Raw genomic sequence first — 19,185 nt, forward strand, 5'->3', positions numbered from 1 at the left:
CAATTTTTGCACTAGTGGTTTAAAATACTAATACATAATAAGATGTGAGTTAATGATAATGTGTGATATGAGAACGAAACGGTGATGATGCGTATGCATGAGATTGATAAGATGATGATGTGTATGCATGAGATTGACATTAAGATGATGTGTTAAGTGAATGAGATGAGTATGAGTTGAATCCATGAGATAAAGTGTTGCATAAAGTTTTGTATATAAAGTATGCATCATGAGCATGAGCATTCACCTTTTGGCAATGAGTATTCGTCTTCAGTCCATAAGTATTCGTCTTTAACCCATGAGTATTCGTCTTCAAGACATGAGTATTAGCCTTGAGACCATGAGTTATGAGATCCTTGGCACCACCTAGATGTAGATCTAGATGGATTCATGTCCACTACATTGAGTGAATGAGATATGGATGTGTATGCTTGTGATAGCGTAATGTTGTTATTAATTGAGTTATGTAATGTTGTTATTAATTGAGTTATATTGTTTTACTTATATTTTAATATTCTTGTTACATGTATGTATGTTTATGTTATGATTGATGTGTGTGACTGTCAATTATTTTTACACTGATAGCTAGAGTGAATTCGACATTTTTCACTCTCTTTTGCTATTGTTATTGTGTTTTTGTGTGTTTTGCATGTAGGGATCATCATGGTGATGATGTTGTTAAAGAAACATGTGTTTTGTGATATGTTATAAGTCGAGTTTAGATAGGATGTAATGTTGAAATCCTTAAATTAAGATTTTTATTACTTCAAGATCTTTATTATGTTTATGGATCGTGTAATTACTTTTAAAGTTATAATAGTTTACTATTAACTAAGAAGTTATTTTGTTAAATTTTGTATTTATTTTATCTAAGTATTTGTTTTTAATTTTGAAGAAATATGATCTCCTTTATCTTTAGAGATGAATTACGAAAGATTTTTCTTTTATGTTAAAGATTTTCTTTTAGATTCATCAAAGATTTAACCAATCTTATTTGTTAAGTGCCAAACTTTCATTTTCCATTTTTGACTGTCAAATAAATATTGAGAGCATTCATGATCATGCTAGACAGACAGGTAGTTGGCGGTTTGAGAGAGTGAGTGATATGGATTCATCACCCCTTGTGACTTAGCCAAAACAGTTGCTACACATGCACCATGGAGCTTCCCCTTCTATCTTTTCCTTTTCCTCCTCTCAAACTTTCTTTTCCACGTTCAACAACAACAACTACGCGCCTCCTAGCTCATCATAACAAGGAAAACCAACCCAATTACTCCCACACTCCTCTCAATCGACACCTTCGAACCCCTCACAGCGGGTTTTTTTTTTTTTTTTTCCTTTTCACGCTTCAATTAATCCATCCAATATTCTCATTTTTTTAAATATTTAATTCACAATTAATAGGTACCATTTTGATCGTACCACTCGCAAATTCTTTGAGGGTTGGTACTTCAAAGTGACCATTCCGGAACGGAGGCAAAGCTTCTGCTTTATGTACACCGTCGAGAATCCCGTCTTTCGTAAGCCGTTGACAGCGCTCGAGGAGGCCCAATACGGGCCCAGGTGTACCGGTGTCGGGGCCCAAATTCTGGGTGCTGGTGACAAGTATATCTGTCAATACTCTCCCGAATCGCATTACTTCTGGGGAAGTAAGTAAGGCTTAATTTCCACTAATTTTTTTATTATTTTTAAATGGCTCATGTGGATTTGAATTAACTATGCTTAGGCACACATGAACTAATGTTGGGGAACACCTTCGTGCCAAACCAAAATTTTGAACCTCCAAACATAGAGCTTCCGCCACAGGTTTATTTTCCATCTTTCAATCTTTAACGTGCAAACAGAATATTCCGTCTTAATTTTTCTTCTTATGGTGCTCCACCGTTAAGTTCGCTGTTTCTACTTTATGCATGTTTGTTACGCTTTGGGTGATTTTTTTTCATTGGTGGCAGTTTGTTTGTTTCTTGGATCTTGCTGGTTTTTCTTGGTCCTTCACTGTGTTGCTAATTAATTGTGATGCTGACTTTTCTTTCTTAAACATCCAACCAGATGGTGTATAGTACTAGATTTTGCACCGACACACACCACATTTAAATGGAAATATAATAGTACTAAGTTCTATGAGTTTTATCATCATCACTTATTATAACTTTTCATCCTTGTTCATATTAATTTGCAACGTAGAATTATCCATTTGTTAAAATTGGTCTTGGCAAGTAAACACCTGCACACAATCATTTCTAACTTGGCTTTTGTTAATTGTCATAGTCCGCTAGTAAATTATACATGCAAGAGAAAAAGAATATTGATTAAGCATATACAAATGAACTATATTTTTATTTATTTATTAACATTATTATAAATGTGTTTGATGAGATATTTGAGAAACTTGTAATTTTTTTAATTAATTTATAAATTAGTTTAACTAATATAAACTTATTTGGTACAATAATTTATTTTAGGGGTTTATAACTTGTTTTTATAAACTAATTCAAAAAATTTATATTTTCTAAGTTTATAATTTTTTTCTTTTTTATTCTCATTAATTTAGTTGAATTTTTCTTTATCGTTTTTAATTTAGAAACTTCTTTGCCTATTTTGTCATTCTTTCATTCTCATTAATTATAAAAATCATTATACTCATAAAATAATTTAATCAAAGTTAATCAACTAATTTATAAACTTCCAATTTTTATAAAAATTAACTTATAACATAAATTTTTAACTAAGTTATAAGTTAGTTTTATCGAATACACTCTATAAATGATATATATGGATATATTGTCTTTAAAATGTAATCATTAATTATTTCATTTTTAATACAACTTTACAATATAATTTATCATTTGATACATGCATATCATTATTCAACATAAAATATCAACATTTATAATTATTTTAGAGATAAATATATTTTATTCTTTTAAAATATATAATATTTTTTTTGCATTTAGTACCTCTTCAATTTTTTTTTTAAAATATCAATATTTAAAATTTTTTCATTAAATATAAAACACACAACTTTTAGTCCTCCAGTATGTTTTATGTGCATACAGATAAATAACTTTTTATATTTATCAAGAACTAAAAATGAAGAAAAATTAAGAATGAAACAATTCTTGAACTGTCACGTGGGCTCGTGGTAGCTATGTCATTCGTGATCAATTCAACATGAACTAGGGAATCATATATTAAGGAACTCGTGATCATATTCGTAAAGAGATACCATATAGTTATTATATCATGTGTTATATTTCTTATATTTACTAATTTAGATTAATTATTTATATCTATTATAAAAGATATGTTAAGATATACATGTAACTGTCTTTTGTCTTCACTTTTTAGTAAATTATTATACTTATTGACCAATAAAAAAAAACACAATTTTTTTATATCTGCTTAAATAACTATTCATAACTTCTAATATTATGTAATTATTAGATAACTTCTAATATTATGTAATTATTAGAGACATGAGATCCCTCTAATTATAATAAAGGATGACTATGATACAACCATAAAATATAAAGCTTAATACTTTTTTTTTATAAATAAAATAAAAATAAAAATAAAAAATAAACCATTCCCAAGTATGCTAGGGATCAAGAAACGAATTTGAATTTTTTTTTATAAAAAAAACTTAAAGTGTAAATTAAAAAAAAATACATAAAATATTGCATATAATTAGTATCGTCGGGTGAGATAATGTCTTTATTTTAAAAAATAAAATAGAAATAAAAATAAAAAACAATAAAAAAAATGAAGTAAAGTTGATTATTGGATGGAAGATAATTATAATTTTTAATTTAAAATTTAAATATTTAAGTAATATAATACTACTGCAGAAAAAAAAAACTAAATACCTCCCTTATTTAAAAGAAGAGAGAGTAACATTTAGTTTGTGCGATTATTTTAGCATATGTGTATTTATTATTATTATTATTATTATTATTATTATTATTATTATTATAAGATATTAAAATAAAATGGGTAGCAGTAGAAAAAAAAAAAAGATAAAATGTGTAAAATAGATTGTAAACACCAAATGAGATTATCTTTCTATTCTTAGCCTAAGTATAAATCTATATTATATTTGTATACTGAATTTATGTAATATAAATAGTCATATAATAATACTATAAACGTTATAGTTATGTATAGTATTTGAAAATAAGATTTTTATATTTTGAAAATTAAATTTTATATTAAAAAATTTTAAAAATTGAAATGTAATGAAATTATATGATTAATGTTATGTTTAAATTAAAAAATAATTATAAATTTTATATTTAAAATTTTAATTTACTAAGTATATCAACCTATATATTAAACAAAAATAATCGCCTTTTTTTCAACATGAGAGTTTTAGAGTTTTTTTTTTTTTTTTAATTTATCTGATTATAATTTACTATTCAAAAATTTTAAAACATTGAAATGTAATGAAATTATATGGTTAGTGTTATGTTTAAATAAAAAAATAAATCATTATAAATTTACTATTTAAAAGTTTAATTTACTAAGTATATCAACCTATATATTAAACACACAAAAAAAATCGCCTTTTTTTTAAACATGAGAGTTTGAGTTTTTTTAATTGTTTATCTGATTATAATTTTACTTATCATAATTATTTATGATTAAATTTTAATACTTTAAAATAAAATACTGATAAATAAAATTAATATACTAAAATATAAATTATTTATCATAAATTTAAAATGTTATTTATACGTCTAAAATATCTATTTTTACAGAAATTTAAATATAATTTATATATTTAAATATAATATTTATTTATATATAATTTATCATAAATAATAATCATTTAAATTATGTAGTCTCTTGTTAAAATACTAATTTTTTAAAAAAGAAAAAATAAAGTCCGACATGCTTCATTGTAGAGTATTTATTTTTAATGCATTAGCAAGTCTGATTTATTTTTTATGTATTTTTTCGTTTTTTTTTAAATTGTTTTAAATAAATATTTATTTTACATAAGAGATTGTATTTATGAGAATAATATAACAAAAAATGATGTTTCAAAGAATAATATAAAATATGTATAGTTAGAATTAAATATTTTTAGAAATATTTTAAAATTTAAAATAATTAAATTAAAAATTTTAAGTTATAATGGAAGTTATAATTGAGTTAGAAAATAACTCTCACATTCTCATTAAAATATAATTTTACATTCTTAAGCTCACATTGAATAGTATTTTTATCCGTGAAACAAATGATTTTTTTTTTTTTGGACTAGTGTTTTAAGGTTTCAACTTTGACTAATTTGATTTAGTTGGAAGGTAAATAAAGCTTAGTTATTGATTATTTTGTCAAGAATCGAACTTGAATATTGTCCAATTAATTCGACTTTGAGTTTAGCACATTAATCATTTGTATTCAATTCATTAGTTAATATTTCTTACAATTTAAAGCTATTGATTTTAGTCCTAGTTATTTTATAGTAATTTTAACTACTTGTTTATTTTTTAAAAGTCAAGTAACAATATTATGTATCATCAACAATTGTTATCGTGTCAACGGTAAAATCTCTAATTCTTGTTATAGGTACTTCAAATAAATGTTATTTATCTATCATAAAATAATCATTAAAAATTTTAGAAAAAAAAAATAATATTTTACAAAAATTAAACCAAAGTTTATTCATTTTACAGTGATTAAAAGCAATATCTATAAATTTTAGAAGGATAAAAAGTAAAAAGAAATATTTAAGGGTTAAAATAAAAAAAATATTTATTTTTTATAAATTAAAAATATATTTAAACTTAAAGTTAATTAAATAAAATAATTGAGAAAAAATAAATAATTTAACCTTTTATACTCTACATTTAATATATATTTAATGTGACGTTGAATATGACGTAGTAAAGTAAAAAAGGGTGTAATAATAAATTAATATTATTTTTTATCTTAATTATAAGTTGAGTTTTTGTCTTAATTATTATCAACAATCACCATTTTTTAAAACTATTCATGATTATATTTTTTTTATCTTTTATTTATTGTTAACAATATTTCTTATATGTTATTTTATCATCAACATTAAATAAAAAAAACACTTAAAATAAATAGTATATTTGAAATAAAATTTGAATTCATGATAAAATAAATTAAAAATATTTATTTTAATTTTTTTCTAATTTTAATAATTTATTCATTTTATTTAAAAATTATTTGATATTTCATTTCATTAATTCAATTTGATGGATAATCATAACATGATTTTATAATTATTTGTTGATTTGAATTAATGAAATGAAATACCAAATAATTTTTAAATTTTCTAAAAATTTACAAATTTGATCTATATATTAAGAACTTTAAATTCAACGATTGGATCATTGAAATTTGATATAGAACATGACTACATGAGTTATTAAACAAAATAAGTATAGGTAGACTTACTCTTAGAATAAACGGATCCATCCTCTATATATATATATATATAATTATTGCATTTATTGCAAAGTAAAAAAAGGTATCAACTAGCGAGCTGCAACTATCCTTATTTGTCAAATATTTATACTAATATATATAGAAGATATTCTTTTTAATAACCACATTTACTCTCTATATTTAATAAACCATTATACTCTTCAATTATTATAAAAAAAATTAATAATTTTTTTAGTAATTATGTTTCTCTTTTAATCTATATTATCTATACAAATATATAAAGAGAAAGTTTCTTTTAGTAACCATCTTTGTTTTTTTATATTTAATTATTATAAAAAAATATTTTTTTAGTAATTACCATTCTCTTCTAATGAATATCCACTCTATTACTTTTATTATTTAACTGCTTTTATTACTTATTTATCCATACATATTATAATTCATACCTATTATAAGGGGAATATGTTTTGATAATCACTATTTTGATTTTCATTTATGTATTAGACATTATTATCCATAGATTTTGTGACACCCTTACTACCCCAACACATATATAATATAATTTAATTAAGAAGAATAAACTTTCAAAGGGTTCGTAAAAGGGTTCACATAAAACTTCAAAACTGTTCTTTCTTCAATATAAGAAATGACTGAAAAATAAAACTTGAAAGGTAAAATTTAAGAGTTTACAATTTTAAAATCATTTATTACAATACCAAATCCATATAAATATTATGTCCTATAAATCCTCTGCCCCGATGTCACATTATCAGAGTATTCCCATAATTTAACTGTTAACATTCTAGATGTCACTCATAGCCGGATCTTCTTCACCTAAAATATCCACAGTTTATACGGTGAGAAAAGAAAATATCTATATGCAAAGTACATACAAACACATCACAATATAATCTCATCATAATTCATTATTTAATAATATATATATATATATCAATCATTCATCATCTTCACATCTCAATTCACATTTAACATATCTCATTTCACATACATATCTCAATCCATCATAATCCACACCAATTATACAATTTACAACATCATTTCCATATTCATAATTCACATCAATCTTACAATTAACACTATGACAAGACCTCGCCACATCTGACACAAGTGATACAGGTTAATTGCCTCTCACACCAAACCAGGGTCACGCCCTCCCTGTAGCATCACTTACCCAGGGGTCGTGCCATCCCTAGTCATTAAGGAGTACGCTTGTCCCTGAAGCATCACTTACCCAGGATTCGTATCATCCCTGATCATCCGGGAGAACGCTCGTCCCTGAAACATCAACTACCAGGGTTCGTATCATCCTTGATCCTTTAGTGTGAGGAACCACAATCAAATTACAATCCATACAGTCTCTTGCAATTAACCCTATGTCAGGGCTGCCATAATCGACATAAGTGGTGTGTGTTAACTGTCTTACTCATCCCACACCATGTTAGGGTCACGCCCTCCCTGTAGCACCACTTACCCAGGGGCCGTGCCATCCCTAGTCATTGATGTGAGGCACCACAATCACAATCATAATCACATCCATACAACATCTCATTTCATATCTCAATTCCATGCACAATTCCATATCACATACACAACAGACAAGTCCAACAAAATAAGGGTTACACACCCCTCAAGCAATTCACGTCTAGATCATCAATTCTTATCAAATAATATACCAATAACATTCATAATTTAATATTATAATCAATGAAATTATCAATTTAATATAATTTTAACGTAAACAGTAAAACCCCCAATTATTTCAAAACCTAGCCCACATACACTTTTCTACAGTTTCGTTCTCCCTCTCAGATCATCATTCTTACAAATTAAATATATATTTCTAATCCTCAACACATACAGAATCTAATGGGATCCTCAATTTCTCAATTAGAAATAGTCCAATTTTTCTAAAACCTAACTTACAGACACTTTTCTATAATTTCGTTCTCTCTCCTAGAGCATCATTTTTACAAATAAAATATATATTCATAATCCTAAATTCATACAGAATCACATAAAACAAAGAATTCTCTAAACAGAAATAATTATAAAATTAGGGTTCTTTCTCTACCCAATTCCCTCATGTAACTCTACATATAAATAATCCCCTTTTCCCCCGTACCTGGATAAACAGCAGTTGAAACTACAACAGGGATCTCTTGGTCTCCTCCTCTAAGTGCCCCATGGTCTTCAGAGAGAAGAAGAGGGGAAGAAAAAAGAACAGAAGAGAATAGGAAGAGAGAATGAAAGATGTGAAAAAATGAGAGGTAAGGCCTCCTATTTATAGGAATCTGCCTCAGCTAATCCGGAACGGCCCGTTCCAAAAGTGGAACGGCCGTTCTGGACCCTCCAAAACCAAACAAAAATCTCAACTGGAACAGCCCGTTCCAAAACCGGAACGACCCGTTCCAAAACCCAGCAGAACGGCCCGTTCTACCTTCAGAACGGCCCGTTCTCCAACCGGAACGGCCCGTTCTCAACTACGTTTTTTAGGAAAATTCTTTATTCCGGAACGGCCCGTTTCACTTTCGAAACGGCCCGTTCCAGGCAACGAATTGGGCCCACGGCCGAGTAAAAATTTGGGCTGTTACAGATTTAACAAATATATTCTTGCAAAATTCTTTTAAAAATAAATATATATATATATATAAAGGCACAAAATATCTCGTTTCCTACTAATACTAATATAAAAAAGGATATTCCTTTTAGTAATCACATTCAGTCTCCATATTTAATAGACTATATATTCTTTTATTATTAAAAAATAAAAAAATTTATTTTTCTAGTAATTATCATTCTCTTCTAATAATTACTCACTCTATTATTCTTATTATTTAACTACCTTTATTATTTAACTAGCAAGAAAAAGGCACTATGTGCCTGAATTATATTAAAAGAAAAAAATAATTATTTTTATAAGCACTTATAGTAGTTTCAGAATAAAATAGAAAAAAGAAAAAAAATGAAAAATTACTCATAGGCAAAGGTAGTCTTAGAGAGTTATAGAAAATAAACAAAAGATAAAATAGTTCAAATAAAAATAAAAACCAAAAATAATTATTAAAACCTGAAAGTGACATCCTTTTATATATTAATATAAATAATCATAATTTTATTTTAATTTTATAAATTAAATATAGAAATAAGAAATCTCTCGACTTCATTAATTATCTATAATATATAATAAAGATAATTATCTCATTTGATATATATATTTTTAGATAATTTTTTTTTAAAATTTTTAAATAATAAAAATAATATTAAATTAATATTTTTATAAATATAAAACTTAAATTCAAATATTTTATATTTAAAAATGAAATCCAATATCAATAAACCTATCAAAATTCATTTTTATTTTTGGTGCTGTTAAGACTTATTTTGTTGAGAGAAAATGTAGGAAGGTGGTACTCCCTCCGTTTTTTTTATAGTCATTTTGTCAATGTTTTGTTATTTTTTTTTTCATTGTCATTTTACTAAAATCAATGACTTATTAATTATTTTTCTTTATTTTTATCCTTGATAATTAATGTATGTTTACTGAACAATGTGTCTATTTATTTCTAATGTCTACCTATTTTCTTCAATCACCTATGTGAAGTTAATGTTACATTTATGAAGACAATATATTTCCAACTAAATATTAAAAAAATAGAAAAAGGGACAGTTATTTACACTCTAATAATTAATATATTAATTCATGAACTTTTCAAAAGGTGCATAACAATAATAAATGTACACAAATCAACCGTCTCAAGACTTGAATGCAAAAAAAAAATAAAAAAATAAAAAAATAAAAAATAAATATTTTTAAAAATAAAAAAATGTCGTGTAAAACTTTAAATGACTATAAAAAAAAAAAGGTAGTCTTTAATGCAAAATCAGGACATGAGAGGTGGGAACGTCCACGTGCATCGTTGATGTGAATTCAGCACCGCTTGTGCGTTAGGCAAAGCCGATACGCGTTCATGGAAGCCATTAAATTAAAGACAATAAAAACTATCGTCAAAACTCTTGGCACCACTTCCACATGCACTCTACATCGCCATTGCCATGGAAGCCAAACTCTGGGAGCCTCGTCTTTTCTCTCCCACACACGCGCTCCCCTTTCTCCCTCTTCCTTCTCTCAAACGTTCATTTTCGTCATCATCAACAACCACGCGCCTCGTAGTTCGCAGTTCCGTTTCAGATACCGTTCCCATTGATAAAAACCAAAAGGAACAACTCAAACCTAATTACTCCCCCACTCCTCCCAATCGAGACCTTCGAACTCCTCACAGCGGGTATTTCATTCTCCTCCTTCAATTAACCACTTCCATGTTCCTATTTTTGCTTAATTAGTTCAATCGATGAATAATAGGTACCATTTCGATGGGACTGCACGAAAATTCTTCGAGGGTTGGTACTTCAAAGTCTCCATTCCCGAACGGAGGCAGAGCTTCTGCTTCATGTATTCCGTCGAGAGTCCCTCGTTTCGTAAGCCGTTGACGCAGCTCGAACTGGCCCAATTCGGGTCCAGGTTTACCGGCGTCGGGGCCCAAATTCTCGGTGCCGACGACAAGTATATTTGCCAATACTCTCCCGAATCGCAATTCTTCTGGGGAAGTAAGGGTTTCACGTTTTTGACTTTGCAATGTTCTTTCACATTGGAAACATTTTAAGTACAAAATTTAGTTACTACTCCATTTGATTTTGATGCTATTCTCCAGTTAGAATTGGAAATATGTATTTAACCACAGTAAAACTCCAATTCTTATCAGAGAACAACACCAAGAGAATGTAATTAAGTTTTGTCCATATTTTAAGTGACTCATCATATCCCCATTATTCTGTTTATTTGAAATCGCGTGTTTTTAAATGCTTAGGTAGGCATGAACTAATGTTAGGGAACACTTTCATATCCAAGCAAAATTCTAAGCCTCCAAACAAGGAGGTTCCGCCTCAGGTTTATGTTCTGTGTTGTCATAGTAGGCTTCGTGCGACAAGTCTTGCTCTCTGTTTACGCTTATTGTGCTTTGTATTTGGTTGTTTTGATTAGGAATTTAATAATAGAGTGGTGGAAGGTTTTCAAGTCACTCCTCTTTGGAATCAAGGTTTTATTCGCGATGATGGAAGGTGGGGGTTGGATCTTGGATTGCTTTTATTTAAGTATTGCATTCTCTGATTGGATTGGTATTTGACATGGATTTTAATTATAGGTCAGATTATGTAGAAACGGTAAAAACAGCTCGTTGGGAGTACAGTACACTCCCCGTATATGGTTGGGGTGATGTTGGGTCAACGCAGAAGTCAACTGCTGGCTGGCTTGCAGCTTTTCCTGTTTTTGAACCACATTGGCAAATATGCATGGCTGCTGGACTGTCAACAGGTATTTGCTACTTGTTCAGCATTGGCTATTCAGCCGTTTATTTATTTTGTGGTCTAGTGTCCTGCTTGCTATGTCTGAAATGTTGATATGAATCTATTATGGCAGTAAACTACTAATGTAATTTACCAAAGTGATTGACATTTACTCACTTACAAGATATTAAATATCATGATTATTGTAATGCTGAAAGGATATACTTGCTGCTAGAGCCAAGATGTGAGTCGGGTAAAGAAGAGAGAGAGTGATGTTATTCATGTTTAGAAGGTTAATGTTTATTTTAAGATCTGCTTTTAAGATCCTGTTTGATAATCAATTTTGAAGTGCACGTGTTCTTTAAAAATTAACCACTATTGTTTGTGATATGATATTTATGTCCTCATTCATTTTCCTCGTATAAATATTGGATCTCAGGTTGGATAGAGTGGGATGGCGAGAGGATTGAGTTTGATAATGCCCCATCTTATTCTGAGAAGAACTGGGGTGGAGCATTCCCAAGAAAATGGTTTTGGGTAATTTTTTTTTTTCATCATCAAAGTATATCTGTAGTGTTCATCAGCATATCAATTGCATGTCTTGGTACGAAACCTCAGCTATATCTGGTTGTATGCTATACTAGTGATTACAGACCTTCCTGTCTTTTGAAAATTTTGATTAGAATGCTTTGTTTCTGCATTTTCTTTGTTTTTACCTTTTAGAATAATAAATTGTCTGTTTACTTAACAGGCACTAGATGCAAACAGAAGTCCTTATACATTAAGGGCTTGAAGACTGGGAGATGGAGTCCTTTTGTTAGTTGTGCATATAATTTTGTAAAAGGAGTAGCTAATAAAATATAATTCTGAACATAGAGATCACACACAATGCAACAATATGAAGTAAAAAAAAAACACACACACACACAATACAACAATACAATTGTTGTCCTAGAGACAAAAGTCTCCAACAGAGAGTATTCTCTATCCACAAACTGCAAATAACAACACACTTGCCTAATTACACACCCTGTTACCAGATATAATTCTAATACAGAATTGCTTTCAGTTATTTTCTATGAATATTTGCCATCATAGAATTTCCGATATAGAACTTATACTTAATTACTAAAATAGGATAAATTATTTCTATCACATACACCCCTAATAATAACTGCCTCCAATTCACCAATGGATCCTTCTTAATCCCACCCACTTGTATCTTGGTTCCAATCAATCCATCATTACTGCCTGTTGAAATAAACCTTGTCCCCAAGGCTGCTAGTAGGAAAAAGCCTCTTATTGTCTTCATTCATTTCAGTTGAATGGAAAAGACTTTTTATATATGTAATTTTGTCTACTAGATTCTCTAAGAAGTGAGGAGATTGCCTCTTACATCTATATATATTATTTTAGCCATATCATTAGCTGATGTGAGATATTCACCATAATGGTAGAGAACTTCCCCACCACAACATTAGACAATCCGCTCACTACAAACAACCCTTTTTTACTTTTTGAAGGAAAATCATCTTCTCTTTCTCTCAAAAGATTGAACCAATGGACGGTTGATCCCTTTGTACTTAGCCAATTTGATCTTCACTTCTTCTGAAGTATTATGCACTTCAAAGTATGTTTCTGCCCCGTTGATTCATCTATGGGTTCTTCCCTATTGAAGATGAGCAGCTTCACTTTCTTGACTGCCATATGATACTTTTTTATACTGTATTGATGTTTGACGGTCTGAATTAGATTTAGACCCATTTCTTCAACAATCTTTTTTTCCATGTTGGAACTTCCATACTTCCACTTGTAAGTGTTGAAGAGATCAAGGTCCTGCTACACTCGCTTCAAGGAGTGGAAGTATCTTGTGATATTGTCACCTCCCTGTCGAATTTCTCTAGCTTACAAGGTGAGTTCATAAATCCGAGATTTTTTTCCAGGATCTGAATACATTTCAATGAGACTATCCCACAATTCTTGGGCTTTGGAATAACACATAATTGTTGTTGATGTCCTCCTCCATGGAGTTCACCAACCATGTCATCACCATGGAGTTTTCAGCATCCCACACATCGTGTTGTGGGTTGTTAGCATTGGGCTTGGCTCGCTCACCGGTGAGGTATCCAAGCTTTCCTCTTCCACGAATATACATTTGAGCAGATTGGGACCACCAAAGATAGTTCAACCCATTAAGTTGAAAAGAGGTGATTTGATTAGAATGAGAATTGCCAAAAATGACCCTTTGCTCATGTTTTGGTGGCTATGAATTTTGATCATTGCTGATGGCTGAGGAACTGTCAGCGATGGCTGCAAATCAGAGGCACAGAGATTGTGCTCTAATACCAAGTTTAAGGTATGAAATATTATTGGTAATTTTCTGTGTAGGGTTTCCTCCCTTTTATAAAGGGGAATTACATCAGGTGAAATGAGGAAACTAAATCCTAAAATAAGGAAAGAAAATATGACAATAATGAATTACCTAAAATAAGCTGAACTAAAAAAGGTAACAAAGTAATTATAGAAAATAAAGTAATTACTAGCTATACAAGGAAACAAATTAAACATATTAAGTTATTAACTAAAATATTTCTGGGAATCAAATAGAGATTTAATCCTCTTTTGACACCCTGTCAACAATAAGCATGGTACGTTGTTCTATGAAGGAAGGTTAGTGTTGTCATCAACATCTGATTGCATTTCGAAGCTGCTCAAGGAATTTCATAAAACTCCTCAAGGAGACCATTCAGGTTATTACCGAACATACAGGAGATTGGCAGCTAATTTGTTTTGGTTTGGAATGAAGAGAACTGTTCAACAATTTGTGATGGCTTGCGATGTTTGCCAACGTTATAAATACCTTGTTGCAGCTCCAGGAGGTTTGCTACAACCATTGCACATTCCAGAACAAGTATGGGAGGAGATTTCAATGGATTTCATCATTGGGCTTCCAAAATCTAAAGGGTACAAGGCAATTTCAGTTGTGCTACACAGGTTGTCCAAATACAACCATTTCATTCCTTTGAAGCATCCTTATTCAGCAAGGGTTTTGGCCGAAATCCTCACAAGTGAGGTGGTTTGTTTGCATGGTATTCCCGCTTCCATACTTAGTTATTGCGACCCCATTTTTGTGAGCTTATTCTGGAAGGAGTTGTTTAAGTTGTAGGGTACACAGTTGAAAATAAGCATGGCTTATCATCTACAAACAGATGGTCAAACAGAGGTAGTTAATCACTGTTTAGAGACATTTCTTCGGTGTTTTGCAATGGATCAACCTAAGTTGTCTGTACTTTGGCTTTCATGGGCTGAATATTGGTACAATATCAATTTCCACGCTTCAACTGGGACAACTTCGTTTGAGGTGGTTATGGTGGGAAACCACCTGTGTTGAGTAGATTCTTGCCATGCGAAGTGTGAGTTGAGGTTGTACAAAGGGAGTCATGATAGGGATGAAGCACTCAAACAATTGAAATATCAGTTACAAAGAGCTCAAATGAGGATGAAGGGTCAAGCAAATCGTAAGCGAAAAGATATGCAATTTGAGGTAGGGGAATGGGTTTTCCTAAAGCTTAGACCTCATGGACAGCTAACTTTAGGAGAGGCTGAATTAATCCTAAGTTAGCCCCTTGTTGCTATGGACCTTTTCAAGTGTTGAGTAGGGTTGGAGCTGTGATATAAACTGCAATTACCTGAAGCTGAAAAGATTCATCCAATGTTTCATGTGTCTCTCTATTGAAAAGGGCGATAGGTGACTACAAGGTGGAGGAGATACTTCCCCTAGATTTGGGCCATTGACAATGCAGTAAGTGTGGAGCTGGAGACAGTGTTGGCAAGGCGTGTTCAAGAAAAGTGGGGAATCAGTTAGCCAAGTATTAGTTCATTGGAAAGGACATGGAATGGAAGAGGCAACTTGGGAAGAAGAGTTTAACATCAACAGTCAATTCCCTCACCTTAGACTTGAGGACAAGTCTCCTTTTGAAGAAGGGGGTATTGATAGGCCTGGTAGTGCAGGTTTGGACTTAAACGAAAGGCCTAAGGTTTGGAGGGTGTATGTTAGGAGGAAAGGTGGTGAGAAAAGTAATGATGAGGTGGCAATGGATCTAACAGATTTGCCAAACGTGTGAGTATAGCTGAGGTATATAGGGAATGATGAGAGGAGAGAGAGAATCATCTTTGGAAATTGAGAATACTGTTATGGGCAGAGGGCAGTAGCCTCTCTGTAGGAGCCTAGCTCTGCGGTGGTTGGATTCATTCCTGCTGTATTTGCTTTTATTATCTGCAAATAATACAAATCATTCCCTATTCTACATTTTCATTGCCTTATTTGTAATTTGGTCTCTAATATACTTCTAATAATAACTACCTCCAATCCATCGATGGATCCTTTCTAACCAATCCACTTGGATCTCGGTTTCCATCAGTGTACTTTAATTTATACAGCTGGTATTGTGTTGGTAGGTTAGTATGCTTTTAAGTTATATTAATGTTCAATTATTCTCACCAATATTTGGATTAGTGTTTGTATATTTTTATGCATCTCAAATTGTTGGTGTCTTGTACAGGTTCAATGTAATGTTTTTGAAGGTGCTAGTGGAGAAATTGCACTTACAGCAGCTGGTGGATTGAGGCAAATTCCTGGAATAACCGAGACCTTTGAAAATGCTGCATTGGTAACTTTCTACAGCATTTGGCTACCAGTTTGACTCGTTTCATAATTTTATTTCACTGACTTTCTTTTATCTGAAGTTAATCTCCGAAATAAATGGTGGTGGTAATGGGATTTACGAAAGTACAAGAATGTATAGCTATTTTGATTTGTCTTTTTTGTCAAAATAACATCCTGTGTTCGTGTTAAATATTCTCTATGATTTGACAAACTGTTATGTGAGGATGAAAATGCTAAGTTCTTTAGATTTCTTCAATAATTATTAATTGCATTGCTGACACTTCAAGGAACCCTTTCTCCCCTGCCTTCATTCATGAGTGATGGAGACTAATGTTAATATTTGTAGTGAAGTGGTTTAATTAGGTCGATATTTTCTCAGGAAATGTTCTAATTAATATATCTAATGGTGGATAGTGATTTTTATTTTTATTTTTGGCATTTCAAGTCATGGTAAAAGTTGCGGTCATGTTCCTCTATTTATTTATCTTTTTAGTAAACCCCTAGATTAGTTGTTGAGATTGTAATTATTGGTCACTTTAGTCCTAACTTTTCTAAATCCTTTAGTCCCTAATTTTGCAACATATTATTCACCTTAATCCTTTTCTACATCATTTTTCATTGATATTAAGGATTAAAGAGAATGAATTTTTTCAAAGTCAGGTAAATAATGATTTAAAAAGGCAAGGGACTAAAGTGACCAGTGCTTACAATATTAATCTGGGGTTTATTCTTTTTTCTATTTGTTCTCTTTGCCAGCTTCTTTTGGTCACTTCGAACAATTGATATTTTCAGTTTTTCATTTTATTATTTGATAATTGTTGGTTTTTCTTAATTTTATAATCTTTTCTATGTTGCAAACTGCTGCAGATTGGAATTCATTACGGTGGAAAATTTTATGAATTTGTGCCATGGAATGGTGTTGTTAACTGGGAAGTTGCTACTTGGGGTTATTGGTTTATGTCTGCAGACAATGGCAACTATGTGGTAATTATATCCTTTCTAAGTACATATTATTTTTTTCGGTGCTTAGGAGAATTACTACACAGACCACACTAGTTGTAGTTGTTATTAAAGTTTTGCATGCATCTCATTTCCTTTTATGAGATCTATAATCTATGAAATCAGAATTGCCTGTTGAATGAGCTTAACACGTTAATGATTAGCAAGTCGGAATTGCTTTGGGAAATTTTGGTTGAACTTTTCAATCCAAGAGAAACAAAGTAGTCAGATGGGGCTTCTTTGCCTAACGAGAGATTCGATATATATTATTATTTTATTAGGTTGAAATAGAAGCAACAGCAGATGATCCAGGTACTGCATTGCGAGCTCCAACAGCAGAAGCTGGCCTTTCCCCTGCTTGTAAAGATACGTGCTTTGGAATTCTACAATTAAAATTGTGGGAACGAAGATATGATGGCAGCAAGGGGAAGGTGTATATTCACACATATAAATTGTTTTCAGATTTGGTGTTCAATGAAACATTCTCATGAATATTTGGTAAATGGCAGATCATATTGGACGTATCAAGTAATATGGCAGCTCTAGAAGTTGGAGGGGGTCCATGGTTTAGCACATGGAAGGGCAAGACATCAACTCCAGCAGTCCTAAGCCGTGCCCTTCAATTACCCATTGACGTAGAAGGCATTTTTAATAACATTCCTCTGTTTAAACCGCCTGGCCTGTAGTCAGTTGGTTTCATGTTATAAACTATGTCATAGTGCATGAAAGGATTCAGGGTTTCACCATAAAGACAAAATTTAGAAAGGGGTTTTCTTGATTAGAAAAGCACAATATCTGTACCCTTAGATAAAAAGTGGGTGGGGGTGTAATTTTCAACGCTTTACATCAAATCCCAACATCCCAACTGATAATAGAAAAGTGATCTTTATAGAGTTATTTATTAATTTTAATATATATTAAGAATTTTAATATATGTTAAGATCGGATAAATATATATATATATATATATATATATATATATATGGATATTTCTCTTCTAAACATTAATTAATTAGGTAAAAAATGATTAAGTAGTTTAAATTATTGAGGAATTTAATATTTTTAAACAAATTAATTGTTTTTTAAAAGGGTGTGATTTAGTTGAGTATAATCAATTAAATTATTTCATTCGATTTAACTTGCTACTTTATATATTTATTAAAATTATTAACAAACTATTTTTCACTTAAATTAATTAATTAAATTGTTTGATAGCTTATGTTTTTATACAAAAATTATTTACATAATTTATTAAGTAATTAATTTGAATTTTACAATATTTTTAGTAATAAATAGTAAAATTATATATAATTTATAATAAAAAAATATTTTTATTTATTATTTGTTGTTTTTTATATAAAAAATTAAAATTCCAATAATAATAACAAATATAATTTTTATTTATTATTTATAGATAAAATTACTGATAAAAAATAAATTTTTACTATATTTTTCTTTATTACACAGCTTTTAATTATACTTTATCTTTTACTAATTTTTCTACGTTTTTACATTTATTTTTTTTTTCTTATTTCTTTTCTCTTTATAAAACACATGTTTAGTGATGACACACCCCTTCCTTTCACTTAAAAGATAAAAATAATAATAATAATTAGGTGATGATACAAATAAATCCAAGACCGTATCCGTCGTCCTTTTGGAACGTTCTTCAATTATTGATTGGTTTCCGCCAGAATGTAAAGAAATTTTAAATTGTTAAATGAGGGACACGCTTAAGA

At 30.1% G+C, this 19,185-nt stretch overlaps 1 protein-coding gene across 2 annotated transcripts; it reads left to right on the forward strand.

Annotated features, from left to right (window-relative positions):
• Positions 1-1,080: 1,080 nt before the first annotated feature.
• On the forward strand, positions 1,081-18,343 carry VTE1 (tocopherol cyclase, chloroplast / vitamin E deficient 1 (VTE1) / sucrose export defective 1 (SXD1)). Of its 2 annotated transcripts, none has more exons than XM_020362754.3 (10): positions 1,081-1,318; positions 1,405-1,649; positions 1,727-1,806; positions 11,480-11,556; positions 11,640-11,809; positions 12,221-12,318; positions 16,344-16,451; positions 17,315-17,431; positions 17,728-17,877; positions 17,956-18,343. In XM_020362754.3, the coding sequence occupies exons 1-10, from the start codon at positions 1,158-1,160 to the stop codon at positions 18,130-18,132; spliced, it is 1,383 nt and encodes a 460-aa protein (XP_020218343.1). In that variant the 5' UTR covers positions 1,081-1,157; the 3' UTR covers positions 18,133-18,343. The 2 variants fall into 2 exon arrangements, with proteins under 2 accessions (XP_020218343.1, XP_020218342.1); XM_020362753.3 differs by lacking the exons at positions 1,081-1,318; positions 1,405-1,649; positions 1,727-1,806 and adding exons at positions 10,388-10,724; positions 10,802-11,046; positions 11,307-11,386.
• The last annotated feature ends 842 nt before the right edge of the window (positions 18,344-19,185 follow it).

The sequence above is a fragment of the Cajanus cajan genome, chromosome 6, assembly GCF_000230855.2.
Source record: "Cajanus cajan strain Asha chromosome 6, NIPB_CcT2T_4, whole genome shotgun sequence".
NCBI lineage: Eukaryota > Viridiplantae > Streptophyta > Magnoliopsida > Fabales > Fabaceae > Cajanus > Cajanus cajan.